Source organism: Tachypleus tridentatus, chromosome 1 (genome assembly GCF_004210375.1).
Source record: "Tachypleus tridentatus isolate NWPU-2018 chromosome 1, ASM421037v1, whole genome shotgun sequence".
NCBI lineage: Eukaryota > Metazoa > Arthropoda > Merostomata > Xiphosura > Limulidae > Tachypleus > Tachypleus tridentatus.
The window spans coordinates 48,549,963-48,567,582 of record NC_134825.1 but is presented as its reverse complement, the minus strand read 5'-3'; the positions used below and the strand labels follow the sequence as shown (position 1 = coordinate 48,567,582).

General features: G+C 33.5%; 1 protein-coding gene and 1 long non-coding RNA gene across 2 annotated transcripts; one reads left to right on the top strand and one right to left on the bottom strand.

Annotated features, from left to right (window-relative positions):
• Positions 1-2,987: 2,987 nt before the first annotated feature.
• On the bottom strand, positions 2,988-5,955 carry LOC143246961 (uncharacterized). Its single transcript, XR_013026383.1, has 2 exons — positions 5,841-5,955; positions 2,988-4,630 (listed from the first exon to the last, which is right to left on the bottom strand). It is a non-coding gene; the product is annotated as an uncharacterized LOC143246961 (long non-coding RNA).
• A 135-nt stretch (positions 5,956-6,090) lies between these two features.
• Positions 6,091-11,812, top strand: LOC143246401 (myophilin-like). Its single transcript, XM_076493474.1, has 4 exons — positions 6,091-6,290; positions 7,693-7,817; positions 9,985-10,189; positions 11,143-11,812. Exons 1-4 carry the CDS (start codon positions 6,240-6,242, stop codon positions 11,320-11,322), a joined length of 561 nt encoding a protein of 186 aa, XP_076349589.1. The 5' UTR covers positions 6,091-6,239; the 3' UTR covers positions 11,323-11,812.
• Positions 11,813-17,620: the final 5,808 nt, after the last annotated feature.

Sequence of the window (17,620 nt, the reverse complement as noted above, 5' to 3'; positions counted from 1 at the left end):
TATAACGGATCTGCTTCAATACGAAGAGTTAAAACGAAAGAAATATATTTTCTTAAGTTACGTAAGATAAGTAGAAGAACCAAAACTGCTATTCCAAACTTATTTCACATTCTAATGTGAAACTATAGTTTGATGAGACGAGTCTTCGTAATTCAATCGTCATCAAATAAATGGAAAAATGTTTCAATAATAAAGATATAAATTAAAACTACTCTGATCCGAAAAAAATAGCAGGCCACTGAAGAAAAATCTCGCTATTTATTTACATAGTTTGGGAGGAACATATGTAGAGAAGAAAAACGAAAAGAAACTAAAAATAGAAGAAAATAAACTTAAGTATAACTTACGTGACACATTGTTTGGATACTGTAACAACGATTTGGTAACAAATAATATATAACTTACGTGACAGATTGTTTGGATACTGCAACAACGATTTGGTAACAAAAAATATATAACTTACGTGACAGATTGTTTGGATACTGCAACAATGATTTGGTAACAAAAAATATATAACTTACGTGACAGATTGTTTGGAAATTGCAACAACGATTTGGTAACAAAAAATATGAAGGAAATTCGGACACAATTTAATTAATAGGTGATCTTACAATTGTTAGGTTTCAAACTTTTAATATCGAATATATCTAGATACTTATAAAACATATTTTGTGAAAATAACTGTACGTATTCTTAATATACGAGTTCCACCAGTCCCTCCAGTTATTCAGAAGTTAATATGAAGGCTTAAAACTCTAAAAACTGTGTTTCGGTACTTAATGTGGGTATAAAAAATAGCCCACTGTGTACCTTTGCCTTTAACAACAAACAAGCATATATATTTTATTATAATCTACAGCTTTTACAATAAGTAAGTTAGTTTTTAGAACAGGTGCGACGTTTCGATAATCGGTACGTAATTGTTAATGATCGCACCAGTGATCGAAACGTCATACCTCTCTAAAACAATTAATCTTACCTATTGAAAAGGTGTAACTTATAATAAAATACACTTTATTAGTAAGTAAACTCAAAATGAAACTGTCAGTCAAACAAAGAAATAAGGAGACACCCTTTTCATCCCACTTGATATATTGTTCATTAAATGTCTTCCTTTTTATTTATAAATGTTTACATACCACAGGGACGAAAATAGGACCAAACCTCCATAAGAGGTTAACAAAAAAGTTTATTTTCCATGTGTCAGAAACATTTTATTTTTAGAACCTCATTGGCTTTCAACTGCTGTTGAGTCAGCTAGACTTCTCGAGGAATAAAGAAGGTGTGAATGCGACATGAAATTTGTTCAAAGGTGACCCTAACTGTTAGGTAATTGTAAACAGAATTGTGATGCATATTTCTGTGAGTGTGCTCCTCCAAACATTGCCAAGTTTTTACGAAACCTGTTCTAAATAGTGTCATTCGTCAAGCTGAAACTATTGTAAAACACTGTCTATAAGTGTCAAATATAAGTGCATTATACAAATATAGTACGAGGGACAACTGTTAAAGTATTAACACTTAAATACGTGATTTCCACTCTTTTGACACTTGTGAAATTCAGTCTGCTATACAGAAAGCATTTTACTTTATGAAAGTGCTTTGATATGGTTCACTGATATAGGCATTTTGTTTCTCTTTTGATATTCCGATTGTTTTTTGTTTGGTAGGTACAATGGTACAAAGTTCACAATGCTGTTAATTTTGACAGTTGAGGTGTTTTCTCCTTATTTTTATTGTTCCTCTTAACAATCGTGTTGCCTTTGTTGTGGTTGGTTCAGGTTTGATAACCTATTAGCGATTAGTACACAGTTTTTTAAATAATTAATTGGTTGGAACGTACTTCAGGATATTGTGAATTTTGACAGTTGCCCACCGTGCCTTTCTTTTGTGTTTGTTGGATGAAAGACAAGAACTGTTTCCATTGGTATTAACAATCTGGACCCGACATGACCAGGTAGTTTGGGCGCATGACTCACGATGTGAAAGCCACGGGTTCGAATCCTCGTCATACCAAAAATGCTCGTCCTTTAGGCCATGATATCGTTATAACGTTACGGCGAATACCATTATTCGTTGGTAAAAGAGTAGCACAAAAGTGATGATGACTAGCTGCCCTAACTTAAGTATTGCAGTGCTAAATTAGGGAAGGCTAACGGAGATAGCTCTGGTGTATCTTCGCGCGAAATTCAAAACATACAAATTATCAATTCCTATCAACACTAACAGATGTACATCGATTTATATTTTCTTATTGACTCAACGTTCTGTTGTAAGCTTTTTTTGTCACAATACCAAAAACAGTTTGATATGGAAGTACTCATAATACAGACAATATTATCATAACTAGAACAGTTTAATATGGAAGTATTCACAATACAGACAATATTATCATAACTAGAACAGTTTAATATGGAAGTATTCATAATACAGACAATATTATCAGTCATACATTTATAACGGGCTTTAAAACATTGAGAAATATTTATTTTGGTACACTGAATGTTGATTTTATAAACAATTCTTGTTATACACTTCTTTTGTATTCGTTTGTTTATTAATTTCGCGCAAAGCTACATGAGGGCTATCTGCGCTAGCCGTCCCCAATTTAGCAGTGTAAGACTAGAGGAAAGGCAGCTAGTCATCACCACCCATCGTAAACTCTTAGGCTACTCTTTTACTAATGAATAGTGGGATTAACCGTTGAATTATAACGCACCCACGGCTGAAAGGGTCTTAATCACCTAGCCATGCCGGGTCTTTTAAATACGTTTTTACTGCAAAAATTCGAGATATGAAATAATTGATTAATACACCTCTATCAGTCCTCTGGTGTTAGATTGTGTCACCGTAGTAATGATGTAATGACTCGTATTTCAAGATGTCTAAAAGGCAATTATAATAAAGATTAATTATGTTATCCATGGACAGTTTTGTATTTGTGTTAAAAATATACTTAGACTCTGTTCAACCATTGACACCTAATGACTACTTAATACGTTGCAAGTTTGTGTCAGTAGATTAGTGACAGAGTCGACACTTTTTTAATGGATATGGAGGAATACAGTAAATTACGTCAAAGCTGAGCACAAGTGTTTCTGGTTAACTGGCTCTTGTTCTGGAACAAGAAACCTTAAATGTTCTGTAACTAACTAGGTATTATAACTAACACATTACGTGCAAGTTCTGCTCTTATTTCATGAAAGATTTTAGGTAGGTATTTTCAGAAACATAAATTGTAGAACCTACAAACGAAATTAGGTTTATCTCTTTTGAATAATCCATATTTTTATATCTGAAAGTTTGAAGGCTTTCAGTGTCTTATTATGGAATGGAAAGTTTAGAATGTTTCTATTTTAAGTTTGAGGTCTTGCAAAAGCATGGTGTAGTTGACAGTTAGAAATTTTTCCAGAGCAAAATCTGGACCTCAGTTCTTGGCAACTCCCCGTTTTAGTTAACACAGAAAAATTACTTCTTCGAAAATTTAGAACTTACATAATTTCACTTCACAATACAAAAATAAAAAGTAAAATATATATAAGTTATTTACTTCTAGCTTTGAGTTACAAAGCGATAAGTAAAGAATGCTGTGCTAGTTATAAGATTAGACAGCGTAACTATGTATATATATATATATAAGATTATGATGCCACTGATTTAAGGTCTTTCCATATTTAACCTTACGTAGAACTTGACACTTTGTGCAACACATACTCGGATAATGTTTATTTTTTAGCATTTCCTTTAACCCTTGCTGTACAGCCAAAGTATTAAAATACCTTGGTTTTGTTATTCTCAATGTGAAAAATACATGAAACTAAATACAAACTTGCGATATAGATTTAATATTAAAAAATGTTAACGTGAGGTTTAACATTTCATTCATTTTATAGATTGTGATATGTTCTAATTTTTTCAATAGCCACGACACTTCAAATTTGTTTTGTCAAGATTAAAATCCCGTTTCAGAAAAAAATCTATTGCGAGCAAGAGACACAATGAGAGTGTTCTAACAAAGTTAGCTGACGTCGTAAATCGTTTAAATTTTTAATAAATACGCAGTGTATGTATTGTAAATTATTTTAGATGAAGAAAACAACCTGTAATTCTACATACACATGTACATATGTCTATACACGTTTTTATTTGTTTGAAGTTTGGATTAGAAACGTTATTCAGAATCACTTTACACCGTGATTGGTTCGATGGATTGGCTATGATCTTTTTTCAGGAACTCTACACACAGTGATTGGTTTGATGGATTGGCTGTGAACTTTCTTCAGGAACTCTACACACAGTGATTGGTTCGATGGATTGGCTATGATCTTTTTTCAGGAACTCTACACACAGTGATTGGTTTGATGGATTGGCTGTGAACTTTCTTCAGGAACTCTACACACAGTGAGTGGTTCGATGGATTGGCTGTGAACTTTCTTCAGGAACTCTACACACAGTGATTGGTTCGATGGATTGGCTGTGAACTTTATTCAGGAACTTTACACACAGTGATTGGTTCGATGGATTGGCTGTGAACTTTATTCAGGAACTTTACACACAGTGATTGGTTCGATGGATTGGCTGTGATCCTTCATCGGGAACTGTACCCACAGTGACTGGTTCGATGAATTGGCTGAAATATTTCTTGAAAAGCTCTATTCACATTAAAATATTCCATAAAATTTTATTACTTTGCCTCATATAGAACTTGTAACAATCATTACGTTTATACATTTATTTTCTTACGTCCTAATTAGCTGTAAAATCCCAGCACGTTTCATGTTCATGTTATGAAATTCTGCCTAAGGTTTCTTACTCGAGATGCTTAACATAATGAATATAAAAACGACTTTCTGCTCCAGAGAAAATCTTGTTAGATGCTCAGTATTTCGCCTTACAACGTCTTCAGGAAGAACATACAAAACAAAAGCTTTTGGAGAATACTGAAAACAGCACAGTAGTTCTAATTTAAACATTCTTTTGAAACCGTTTGCCGTAGATATGTGGTGTTTATTTATGAGCTTCGTGAGTGAACCTAAAAAAATACTTGCATGCTAGAGCTACTTTACATGAGATAGGCGCAGTACAAACAATACAGTGTGTCTTTTGAGTTTTAAAGAACGTTGAAAACATTCAACCAAGAAATGGCTCGTTAACAGATTGTCACTTGAATGCTTTGAAGGAACTACGGCGATACGCCACAAACTTCACAGACACGATGCCAATATTTCGTTTCTTCAAAATGTTAACTAATTTCTTTTAGCAATGTTAGATTGATTTTTTCAGTCAAACAATAACACTAAGCATCCAATGATAAATCTAAAATGTCAAAGATTGTTTTGAATGTGCTTAATTTTCACTTCGAAACACTTACAGAACAGTTTGTTTTGAATTTCGCGCAAAGTTACTCAAGGGCTATCTGCGCTAGCCGTCCCTAATTTAGCAGTGTAAGACTAAAGGGAAAGCAGCTAGTTATCACCACCCACCTCCAACTCTTAGGCTACTCTTTTACCAACGAATAGTGGGATTGACAGTCACATTATAACACCCCCACGTCTGAGAGGGCGAGCATGTTGGGTGCGACGGGGACTCGAACCCGCGACCCTCGAATTACGGGTCGAACGCTCTAACCCACTTGGCCATGCCGGACCTCTTATAGAACACTCACCTAACAATTTTCTCATTTAAATAATTATTTTGTTGACACATGGTAGTTGAGAATATAACTTAACTCTTAGGAAACTAATTATTTGTTATTTAATTGTCTTGTTCTTAAAGACGCAGACTTATTTTTCTTAAGTATAAAATATTGATGAAAATATTTGTACAAGTCATTTACATACCTGGAGTATAAGGCTGGTAAATAAAAGCCACATTTGGAAAATATCATATATATTAGCTTTTTATTTCTAAAGAAGGAAGGAGGTGAAAAAATGGGCGTTTCAATGATTACATTCCCAGCTGTAAACTGAACCTTCACCAAGCTTACTGAGAATCTCTCCAGTCCTGTTTTGGAAGCGATAATGACGTAATATTCCCAAAATTGCGGTCCCATTTTCATAAGATTAGTAAGAGCCAGTAGAGTGCCAGTAGTATTTTTGGAAAGTAGGGTGTCTCGACTAAACTACATTATCTGCCCTCGAGGTATCTTCGTTAGTGTTGTCTTAGTGAACATTGAAGTCAGTTCGCTATTTTCATCCTTCTCTTCTCTGTAGGACGTTAGTTATCCACAAACATTCAATATGTCAGGCCGTGGTCCTGCTTATGGTCTTTCTGCCCAAGTGGCAAACAAAGTAAGTTTAGGTTATAGATGTCTTAAAATTCTATCGGAATTAACCTCATGTTTACTTCTTCTAGGGCCTGGTTTTGATGGATCATTTGTTCAGCGAGTTAAGAAATATTAAGTTAAAGAGCCAATATTTGAAATGATTTCGCTGGTTAATTTTCCAAACTTTTGTACAATGTGTAATAAAAACTTTCTTTATTTAAATAACATTAGAATAAGATCAACAAAAGCGTTCCTTTTCTGAACGTCCACAAAATACCTTACTAATTTAATTGCTACTTCTATTTAATGTGATATTGTTTAGATAGGGATACGTCGTTAGTTTTTGTCTACTGTTTTAATATTTCCCGAGTATATACTTATTTTTTAAAATTTTATTCCACTTAGTTCTTTCTAGCCCATGTCTGGTTTTCATTCATTCTGTTGTTGTATGTCTTATTTATAAACAGTTACAAATGTTTCCTATTTGTGTACTTAAATGTACTTACCACTGATTTTGTTGTCTGCTTTCTATTAATCACATGTTGTGTTAAAGTGCGGAAATCTTTATTATTCACTTGAGGGTCTGATACACACAACTAAACTACTCTTAGGTTACAATTTTTTAAACGTGATCTATAGGTTTCACATTAATGCACTTTTGAAAATAACTTTTAGACATTATGAAACTGTCAGAGGATTGAATCACATTGAAAGGAGTCAACAATTTTTGACACCCATCCAAACCTCCTTGAATATACTCAGTACCCGGACGTAAACCCGTTTGCCACCTCATCTCAGCTGTTTCCTTTCTTGTGTTTGCCAGATCCTGACAGCTGATTGGATAAAAATATCTTTTCTAAGTGCAAATCTGACTGCTTTAAGAGACCACGCCAGACATGAAACTTTCTATAAAAAACAACTAAAACATGATAAGAATATTCTGGTAATCGAAACAATAATGTAATAAAAATATATCAGTTATAAAAGGTATTGTTTTGTAATAAAATTTATGCTTGATAAATTATAATCATAACGCTTCAGTACTGTGACGTCTAAACATTTATAAACGGGTTGATTGTAATAAAAATTAAAAGGCCTGCGTGTGTTCAAGAATAAATTCTGCTGTTGTTTAAATGATAAAATAACACATTTCATGAGCATCTACATGTTCAGATGTTTATTTCACATTTCAGATGTTACTGCACTCAATTACTTCGTTTTAATTATGTGGATATAATTATTTTTGAAATGTATATTTAAACGTATATATTCATTTTAATTATCTGAAATATTTGTGTTAGTATTTTTTCTTATTAAATAAAAACTTCAGAAATTGTCTGTACATTTTAATAGGTAGATATAACTGTAATGTCTTGATACTTACGTTGTAAATAATATAATATTACTTTCTTTTTTCTGATGAATAGTTAGCCGGAAAACGTGATCCAGCGCTCGAGGCAGAAATACTACAATGGATAGAAGCCATCTTAGGTCAAAAACTTCCTCCTGGCAGTTTTGATGACGTTCTGAGGGATGGAGTTATACTCTGCAAGTAAGAATCTTCTGTACTGTTAAGGAAATTTCGTCCAAACCTACTCATGGGCTTTCTGCGCATTGCCATCCTTAATTCTGAATTTAAACACAAGGATAAAGCAGTTAAAATAGCCACTAAAAGTTCGTGTGCTGTACTTAAATAACTGAATAGTGGACTTCAACGTTCTCTTAGTGCACACATGGCTTCAAAGTGCGAGGAGCGTTTTAGCAGAAATGGGAAACAAACAGTGAATTCTTGGACTCATATTTAGGGCACGCTAATCACCAGGCTGTGATTTGTCTCTTTAAAATAAAATAAATAAATAAATGTGTTTCTGTTTTTAAATATTTAGTTATCTGCTCAAAATTTCCAATTCTATTTATAATTTTTGATTCGTGCGTTACTCTTAAATGTCGTAAATTAGCCGAAGTTATTACGAAATGGAAATTACGCGTGCACGTGTGTATGTAAAGAGGAATAAACACCTTGAATAATGTGACATCAATACATATTATAGTATTGTGACGATAATTAAAGAACTTTAGGGCGCTAGACGCGTAATCTGAGGTTCGCGGGTTCGAAACCCCATCACACTAAACATTATTGCACTTTCAGCCGTGGGGCCTTATAATGATACGGTCAATCCTACTACTCGGTAAAAGAGCTTTCGTTCTAGTCTTACACTGCTAAATTTGGGACGGTTAGAGCAGATAGCCCTTGTGGAGCTTTGTGCGAAATTCAAAAACAAAACAAAGTATTTTAGGTTGAACAAATTGATATAATGTTATGATTATATCATAATCATATCATAATCATTAACATGATATGATTCATGTTAAAAAGAGACAACGTTCTTGATAAATAATCCAAGAGGACCGTAAATTTCGGAAAACTACAATGATAACTTCTAAACTTTAGATTTAAAATCATGATTAGAATTGGCAGCTTTATTGATATGTTCGAAAGATACAAACGTAACAGCTAAAGAGAATATTGTTTTTTTGGGGCGTTGTGAAAATATATTGAGATGTTTATTTCGGCAACAGTGACCATTATATAGATAAATGTTAGGGATTGAAAAATGGGAAACAAGTCTAAAATGTTTTTAAAGTGCTCGACAGCTGACTGATGAAGAACTGTTCAGGTTAATTTTTCACTACAGTTTTGATTTATAGAAGAAAAGTGTGTCTGATTTATTTTTGACAAAGGAGTAATATTTACGAAAGGAAAGTATTACAATATTTTAATTAAAAAAAACCATTTATAAAGAAAAATAAATAAATTACGAATTCCTAAGTAACGTTAATTCAAGAAAGCAGACAAATTGAGATATTATAATATAATAAGAATGGAATAATAATTTACATGTTTTACTGAAAACAACGATAGAATCTGTATGTTTATAACCACAGTAAACAGTGAGTACGTTCATGACTCATTTTGAGAACATAAAATTCAGCAGTAAAGAGATATTTAAAGTATTTTCGCGTGGGTACCGAAACACATCAACTGAAGCAGTTGAACTTTCAAGACACAAATATTTAAGTCCTCCACCTAGGTATATATATAGGGGTATGACTTAAATATTTGCGGTGAATAAAATGTAGAAAGTTCACTGTGCAACTTTGCACTGAAACAAATATAATAACAACACTATGAATCTAAATGCAGAATTCTAGAATGAATAAAACTAATGTTAAGGTTCAACACAAGCTACTGCAGGAGAATACTGTAATTAATTGTACACAGCACTCGAGTTATAAAACGTTAGCAAGGGGGGACACCTGAAATCAGGCATATGACAGTTAGCCTTGTATGTTATTACAAAATATAGTAACCCTAATGTATCTGAACAAAAACTATAAGATTGCTCGCACGTTCTTTCCATCCATTAACAATGCAACAAGGGGAACGAGATTTCTATCTATCACCCCCCTCAGTTATAGCACTGATTTTAGACTGAGAACGAATTACACAGAACGAAAACAATAAATGAAGAATGTTGGACAAAAAATTAATTATTTGATAAATGAAATGACATTGAACTATTTGAATTGTGGACTATAGACATGATTAAGGAAGTTGATTTCTTTTTTTTTTAAATGTCAACTATCGTGTTAAAAAGCAAACTTTACTCTGATAATCAAACCTGATTTTATTCTTTTGTTGCTGTTTTTAAATGTAGCCTGATGAACAAATTGATGCCCGGGTGCATCCAGAAGATCAACACTTCTGGAGGTCAGTTCAAGATGATGGAAAACATCAACAGATTCCAGGAAGCAGCCAAGAAATGGGGAGTTCCTGAGATTGACGTCTTCCAGACGGTTGACCTATGGGAGAAGAGGAATATTGGCCAGGTTGGCCAGTGTCTTATGGCCCTCGGCAGAGCAGTAAGTTTTGTCTTAATTACGTATGGTGATCCTAAATTGCTGACCTTGACTTAGAAACAGATTACCGACATTTAAATGTTTGAATACTCTTGTCTTGGCAGTAGGATTACTGTCTAAAATCAATTAATTGTTCTTTTGTTTTGTTTGTTTGTTTTGGAATTTCGCACAAAGCTACTCGAGGGCTATCTGTGCTAGCCGTCCCTAATTTAGCAGTGTAAGACTAGAGGGAAGGCAGCTAGTCATCTCCACCCACCACCAACTCTTGGGCTACTCTTTTACCAACAAATAGTGGGATTGACCGTCACATTATACGCCCCCACGGCTGGGAGGGCGAGCATGTTTAAAATTGTTCTTATATTACTGATCAGTTTTCTGATTTATAATTTCTATAGGTTTCGATCTGTCAGTAAATTTACTCGTTTTATAATAATTAATGCCATCTGTCTTTGCGACATATTTCTGGATGTTAATATTATTTTACGTTAATTCAATGAATCATAAAATCCAAATTCTTGTTTTTACCATAATTTAATGACACTTATCCCACCTGTAAATTTTCTGGTTTATCATTGCTATTTGTTCTAGTATTTGTTCTAACTCAATGTTTCCAATACAATCCAGCTTTTAACTTCGTGTTATGATTCATGAGTTTTGGGATTTCAAGTTCTTTTTTGTCTTCAAGTAATTATATCTTATCATACTTAAAAGAAATCCTAGTTTTATGTAAGGTTTTTGTTTTGCTTTGCAACTGATAAGAGTTTACGAGTCCTTCTATGTATTACCTTTAAATTGTAAATTTTATGCATACAATTTAGCAATTAAATTAGAACCCTCAAACTAAAAGTACTTTTCCATATATCTATCTAAAATACTATATATAAATGGCACTACACGCTCCTATTTGGAGGCGTTCTTGTTAAGTGACTGATTGGTATTTTGTATACTTTTAACAGTGTTACACCCATCCTGAGTGGAAGGGACCTTGCTTAGGACCCAAACCTTCTGAAGAGAACAAGCGCGAATTCACCGAAGAACAGCTCCGAGCCAGTGAAGGAATGATCAATCTTCAGTATGGCACAAACAAGGGAGCTAACGCTAGTGGCCTCAACTTCGGCAATACTAGACATATGTGAAGTACAACACTGCAATCATAGCGATCGGTCATTAAATACACACATAACAGTATGCCTAAGAATAACATAAGAACCATATTTTAGTCAACAAAATTTACTTCGAAAAAGAAAAATCAGTTTGGAATTTTCTTTTATTATATGAAAAAATATCTAGGCTAATGTTAAATGTTATTGTTTTACCTTGGAACTCATAAGAATCTATAAGTCCTCCTATGTATTGCCTTTCAATTGTAATTTGTATGCACGCATTTAGTTCTTACAATGAAAAAAATTATTTTCTTACATAAAATTAAGTAAATATTTTCACTTTAATGTTTTCCTTTTTTGTCGGTACAAGCCCTTATTTTTAATCTGTATGTATATTTTTAGTTGTAATTACATTGGAACTAATTGGATACAAGTAGAAGGGCAGATTCGAGTTTCGCATATTTTATCAAGGTTTTGTATGAAATGTGAAGCCTATTAAGATTAAAATTAATAATGAAATAAACTTATTTTGTTGATTTTAATTACGAATATACATGAGTAAATATGGCACCAACGATTTGTATCTTTACTTTAGTCGGATTTTGAAAATTATAAAGAATTTGCCACAATTAGAAAAACGTAACAGAAACAGTTGTGTGAGTGTTCAAATATTGCATTTTCCATGATACAGTGAAATTACTGTGGGGTTAATAATTAAACTGAATGTAACCATGCAACTTTCCCGGCATGGCCAGGTGGGTTAAGGCGTTCGACTCGTAATCTGAGGATCGCAGGTTCGAATCGCGATCGCACCAAACATGCTCGCCCGTTAATCTAGGGACGGCTAACGCAGTTAACCCTCGTGTAGCTTTGCGCGAAATTCAAAAACAACAACAACAGTAACTTAAAACGTTTTCATGTATTGTTCGTATTTACGTAATGCTATTTAGAGAATTAGTTTAAAACTGTTGTAATACGTAAGCTTTTTACGGTATGTAATAACATTGTTGTTAACAAAAAGGCTTAATTTAAGTAACGAAGTTCACAATCTAATCATCCCACGTAGAGATGAAAAAAATACAAGTAACAAATTAAACTAGAAACATGAGTAGATTCAATGTTTGAGGGTGGCTGAGAGGGCGAGTATGTTTGGTATGTTATAAAGTGACAGTCAATCCCACTATTCGTTGCTAAAAGAGTAGCGCAAGAATTGGCGGCGAGTGTTGATGATTAGCTGCCTTCCCTCTTGTCTTACACTGCTATATTAGGGACGGCTAGTGCAGATAGCCCTCGTGTAGCTTTGTATCAAATTCGAAAACAAACAAATTCAAAGTTTTTTTTTTACTTTAAAAGTCTAATTATGTAAAAACAATAGACTTTTAGTTTCCGCACATATTCACAGTCATCTCATATATGAACTCTTACCTGTAAAAATATAATTTTTACCAACAATATCTAATATTCAATTTTAAAATAAATTTTACTCCTCCTCCAAAAAAGCTTTGACGCTATTTAAAGCGACATTTTTTACGCAATCCTTAGTAAATAAGTAATTAATGATAAAGTTGCTAGATTTATGTGAAGAATGTTAGTAAAAATAAAGTTAGAATTTATCATTATTATCAACAAAATCAGTGAGAAGAATTTGAAGACGATTCACCGTCAACAAGAACGCTAAAATCAGGGCTCGATTCCCCTCGGTGAACTCAGCAGATAGCCCGATGTGGCTTTTCTGTATGAAAACACACATACACGCATACAAATAACAAGAGAATAAAGGAAAACATGCTAGGTCTTGTTACGAAGATTAGTAGTTAAGGGAAACGTTATAAGTTTTCACTAATATAATCAAAATAAAGTCATAAACCGTTTTATCGTTGCTATCAGAATAAAATAGATGAAGAAAATGTTATTATCCGTATCTATTTCTAGCAAGAGAATGGAAAATGTTCAAAAATTCTATCTGATCAGTTGAGGTACTGTTCTGTCCCTAATTTCTCCATGGAGAGTGTGAGACCTTTTTTGCTTATATATACATGGTTTCTCTCTGACGGCCATCAAATATCCTTATGTGTTTGGTACATGGCGTCTTTGGTGAATAGCTTTTCTCTCATTGTGATTACAACCCTCCAGTGACACAGCGGAATGTCTGCGGATTCACACCGCTAGAAACCGTGTTTCGATACTCGTGGTGGGCAGAGCACAGATATCTCATTGTGTAGCTTTGTGCATAATTCCAAAAATTCACAAAAAAAAAACAATTTAGTGTGATTAGACATATGTTTTCATATGTAAAAAAGATATAGGAAAAATACCATAGCACATAAAAACGATTTTATATTTGCGATAGTTAGGGTCTGTACTAGTCATACTGTAGTAAAAGTGCCAAAATATGTTAAATAAGTTACATAAAATACAAAAAGTTAGTTATGGCACACTTCAAATTACGTGGCGGAGGAACAAGACAATATAAAATATAGCTTAAATTAAACGAAATCAAAGAAAGTAAAACGTTGACCTAATTAACAAAGTAAGTTTCAAAGACAATAAATAGTTTGATTTAAAGAACATAGTTGAAACAAAATGACTGGTTTTAACACGGAAAACAAAGAACCTTAATAATATAGCCCGTATCGAAAATACTAAAGCTCAAAACCGTGAAAATCTTTGCAATTAAAATAAGAGGTAAAATTATTAGTTAATAAACCCTTCATTACAAATATCCGTAAGTTTTTGGTAAGCTAGATTAAAACATTGAGATATGGAATTAGGATAATATACGTCAAAGGAATTCCAACTCAATGCTCGCCCTCCCAGCCGTGGGGGTGTATAATGTGACGGTCAATCCCACTATTCGTTGGTAAAAGAGTCAAGAATGACTAGCTGCCTTCCCTCTAGTCTTACACTGCTAAATTAGGGACGGCTAGCACAGACAAAGTAAAGAAATTCCAAAACAAACAAACAAACAAACAAACTCAATGACAAAATGTAAAACACAAAGAAAGCAATAAGTTCGAAAATATTAATAATACAAAATATTTGTATTTATGGTAAAGCTACTAACGATAACCGCCATTTTCCCTAATTTTGAACTTCTGACTACAGAGAAGTCAACCAGTCAGCATCATTCTACTGACTACCATCCAAAGTTTTACAACAAGGTCAAACTATGCTTCCAAAATGAAAGAGGGTGGATGGGAGAGAAGCAAATATTTGAAAGAAAATTAAGCCAATGTTTGTGTTTTTGAGTTAATATACAAATGAAAATTAGCAGAAAGAAAAACCAGGCCTTTTATTTTGTGTGTAGGTTCGTGTTTGGTAGGCATTTGGTACTTGAAACAACATGTCTAAAACGTGAAAGACCATGGTCGTCGAGGTAGAAATGCCATGATAATGGTTCGTCATTATTACCGTTGATAAGATGTGGTACACTCGTCTGAGACGTTTCGCCTTCTTTGCGAACAGTTTCTTATATGTGGTGATAGTACCGAAGATCATATGAGAGACTTAATAAACAACATGTCAGTAATTTTCTGCTTCAAACCTATTCCTAGATCAAATAAATATGATTATTCATTTGATCGTATGTTTCATGCCAGAAGTAATATTTGTTGTTATTTAGATTTGTTATAATATTTATTCCTTGACTTCCAAAGTTAAAGGTATAACAGTGTTTGTCATTCTATAAAAAAATTGTAAATTATAAATTGTAGGGAAACAGCGGAATAACATTACGCGGTAATATTTGTCAGTCTTTCTTGACAGTACATCATCTGTTTTTCTTTTACCAAGATAACCTCTTGTTGCAAGAAAACCGAATTTTTATCCTAAAGTGAAGATATAACTATATTTTTTACTGTTACAGGTAAGTCTTTATCTGACTGCAACTAAAGACTTTATTTTGAAAACAACAATTGATTATTAGATATACCTAATAAATCTTAAAACTGGGTTGGTTTAAGCTGTATTTACAAATCCAACGTGTCTGTGATATTTTTATATATTTAAAATATCAAATAATTCATGAGGTAGATGTAGTTATATAGTCCTGGGGTCACGAGAGAGTGCCGAACCCTCCCTTCATGTACACAGGGAATGCCGCTTTAATACTTCTGTTGTAACGATTTTCATTTGCTAGCGGGTTATTTTAGGTTGTCTTTGGTTAATAACTCAACGTTCAGTCCACGTAACAGTAACAAACTAGTCTAGTCTACTTCCTTTATTAACGTTTTTACAAACTTAAACACAGTAGCAACACGTAGGTCACATTTACAGCAATGCTAACTATACAAATACACCAACACACACACACACACAAATAAACATGCTTGTACAAGTTTACAGTAGATCGATTCGGTATCTGGTTATAACACTCTCTGACTAACTCATTCTATAGACCACAAATATCTGTAAATCTCTGATGCTTTACTGAACCTCGTATTTATAATCTACCCCTCAAATTTATGACAAAATTTCGACATCAGAATTCTTAGAACCTCCAAAGCCTACATTATTAAACTTTTATATCTTAACGTCATGCGACCTCTAGGTAACATACAAATTGAAATATAGAATATATAGCTTTAAACACTCCAGATGCTGGTTATATACCATGTAGCTTTCTAATACTTTCAAATATGGAATAATGGGATTATAATCGTATCTCTAATATGTAACGCTTTATTTGAAATAGTTTTTTATCATTAGCTAACTTTTTCTGACCTTGCTTATACTGTTATTTTATAATAATATACTTCAAGCATATTAAAAAGTCAATTTGATAATAAACTGTCCTGATGTGAGGGAAGGGTGTGAGAAAGATTGTGGCGCCCCCTCACTACTAAACTAATCAACGCATCGTTGGACGGGTGTTGCATAAGTCGAACTGAGGGAAGTAACCGGCATTATTTTTCAATTGAGGTTTCACTTTGTAAGAGATTAACGTCATAGAATATAATTAATCTTCAACGGTTTTGTATAGTGTATAAAGGAATGACGTGTTATAAATTACCCTTGAAGAGTTACTGCTAACATATTGTATTTATGTATTAGACTGATAAACTGGTAGAATTTGAAATACTAATGTGAGGAAACGACAACCTATAAATCAACTAAATACTGAATTATTCTTATAACGATTCTCATTGAAATTACAACTGATAAATCAAAAAAACAATTACGTAATGACATGATGTAATTTTAGACTCTTATCATAAGAATATTTGTGTAGATATGTCACTTACTGATATCCAAAAGTGGTACAATCTTACCGTTTGATGATTAGCGGATAAGCCGAACTTCGTATTTTTCATATTTATTTGTCGTAAACATTCACGAAGCTACTCAAAGGTTATCTTCGCTTGACGTCCCTAACTTTGAACTGATTAACTAGAAGACGGTTAGACGACAGCGCCAAATGCCAACGCTTGGCTACTTTTATTTAAGCGAATAATGAGATTTGGCCGCCATCCTTATGAAGCACCTACGACTTCAATGTGCGAGGCGCCATTTTCCCCGCTAATAACGGGACGCAAACACGAGATCCACATATTCATAGTCTGGTAGACTCATCCACTGAGTTCTGACGATTAAGATTAACAAACACCGGACTCTCCCACATTCTTACGCACCTTTTCCTCACAGCTTTACCAGTTGCAATGATATTTGCATTAATATCAACAGTTGTTGTTGTTTTTTAATTAAGCACAAAGCTACACAATGGGCTATCTGTGCTCTGCCTACCATGGGTATCGAAACCAAGATTTTAATGTCGTAAGTCTGCAGACATACCGCTGGGCCACTGGGGGGCAATATCAATAGAGCGTATTGTCAGACGTACTGAATAATACATTCACAGTGTTCTATTAGAGTGTGTTCTTTAAGTCGAGTGACTTATGAGATTTTAATAATCTTATAAGACAAGACTTGTCTTTAATTGGACATTCAATTTTTTTACTTACTTTACGGATTTTTCAGGATCGTTAACAGCGAAACGTTAAATGTCTGGTTAAAGAAAAATACCAAATTTGGTGTTATAAAGTCGTTTAGTACTAGTGTTATGATGTTATTTATGTACACTAACATCCACTATAGAAATTAAGTAATGAGTTTATGATATCACAAGTTCTATAGGTGTCAAAAATATATAAGATCCATCATGTTCACACAAACACATGGGGATGAATCTAATACTGCTAAAGACATGTTTAAATACTGTAAGACTCATGTTGATACTGAAAAGTTAATCGTAAATTAGAAGAACTGAGAATGAAAAGCAACCAAGGCTTCGTGAGGCTGTAGAATGCTAACCTCAAGCCGTCACGGAACTAGA

What these genes read in the sequence shown, in the direction of transcription:
- LOC143246401 (XM_076493474.1), top strand. Translation starts at nt 6,240, where the DNA reads ATGTCAGGCCGTGGTCCTGCTTATGGTCTTTCTGCCCAAGTGGCAAAC. An exon ending in GATGGAGTTATACTCTGCAA is followed by an intron (nt 7,818 to 9,984) that starts GTAAGAATCTTC and finishes TTTTAAATGTAG; the next exon opens with CCTGATGAACAAATTGATGC. An exon ending in TTATGGCCCTCGGCAGAGCA is followed by an intron (nt 10,190 to 11,142) that starts GTAAGTTTTGTC and finishes TACTTTTAACAG; the next exon opens with TGTTACACCCATCCTGAGTG.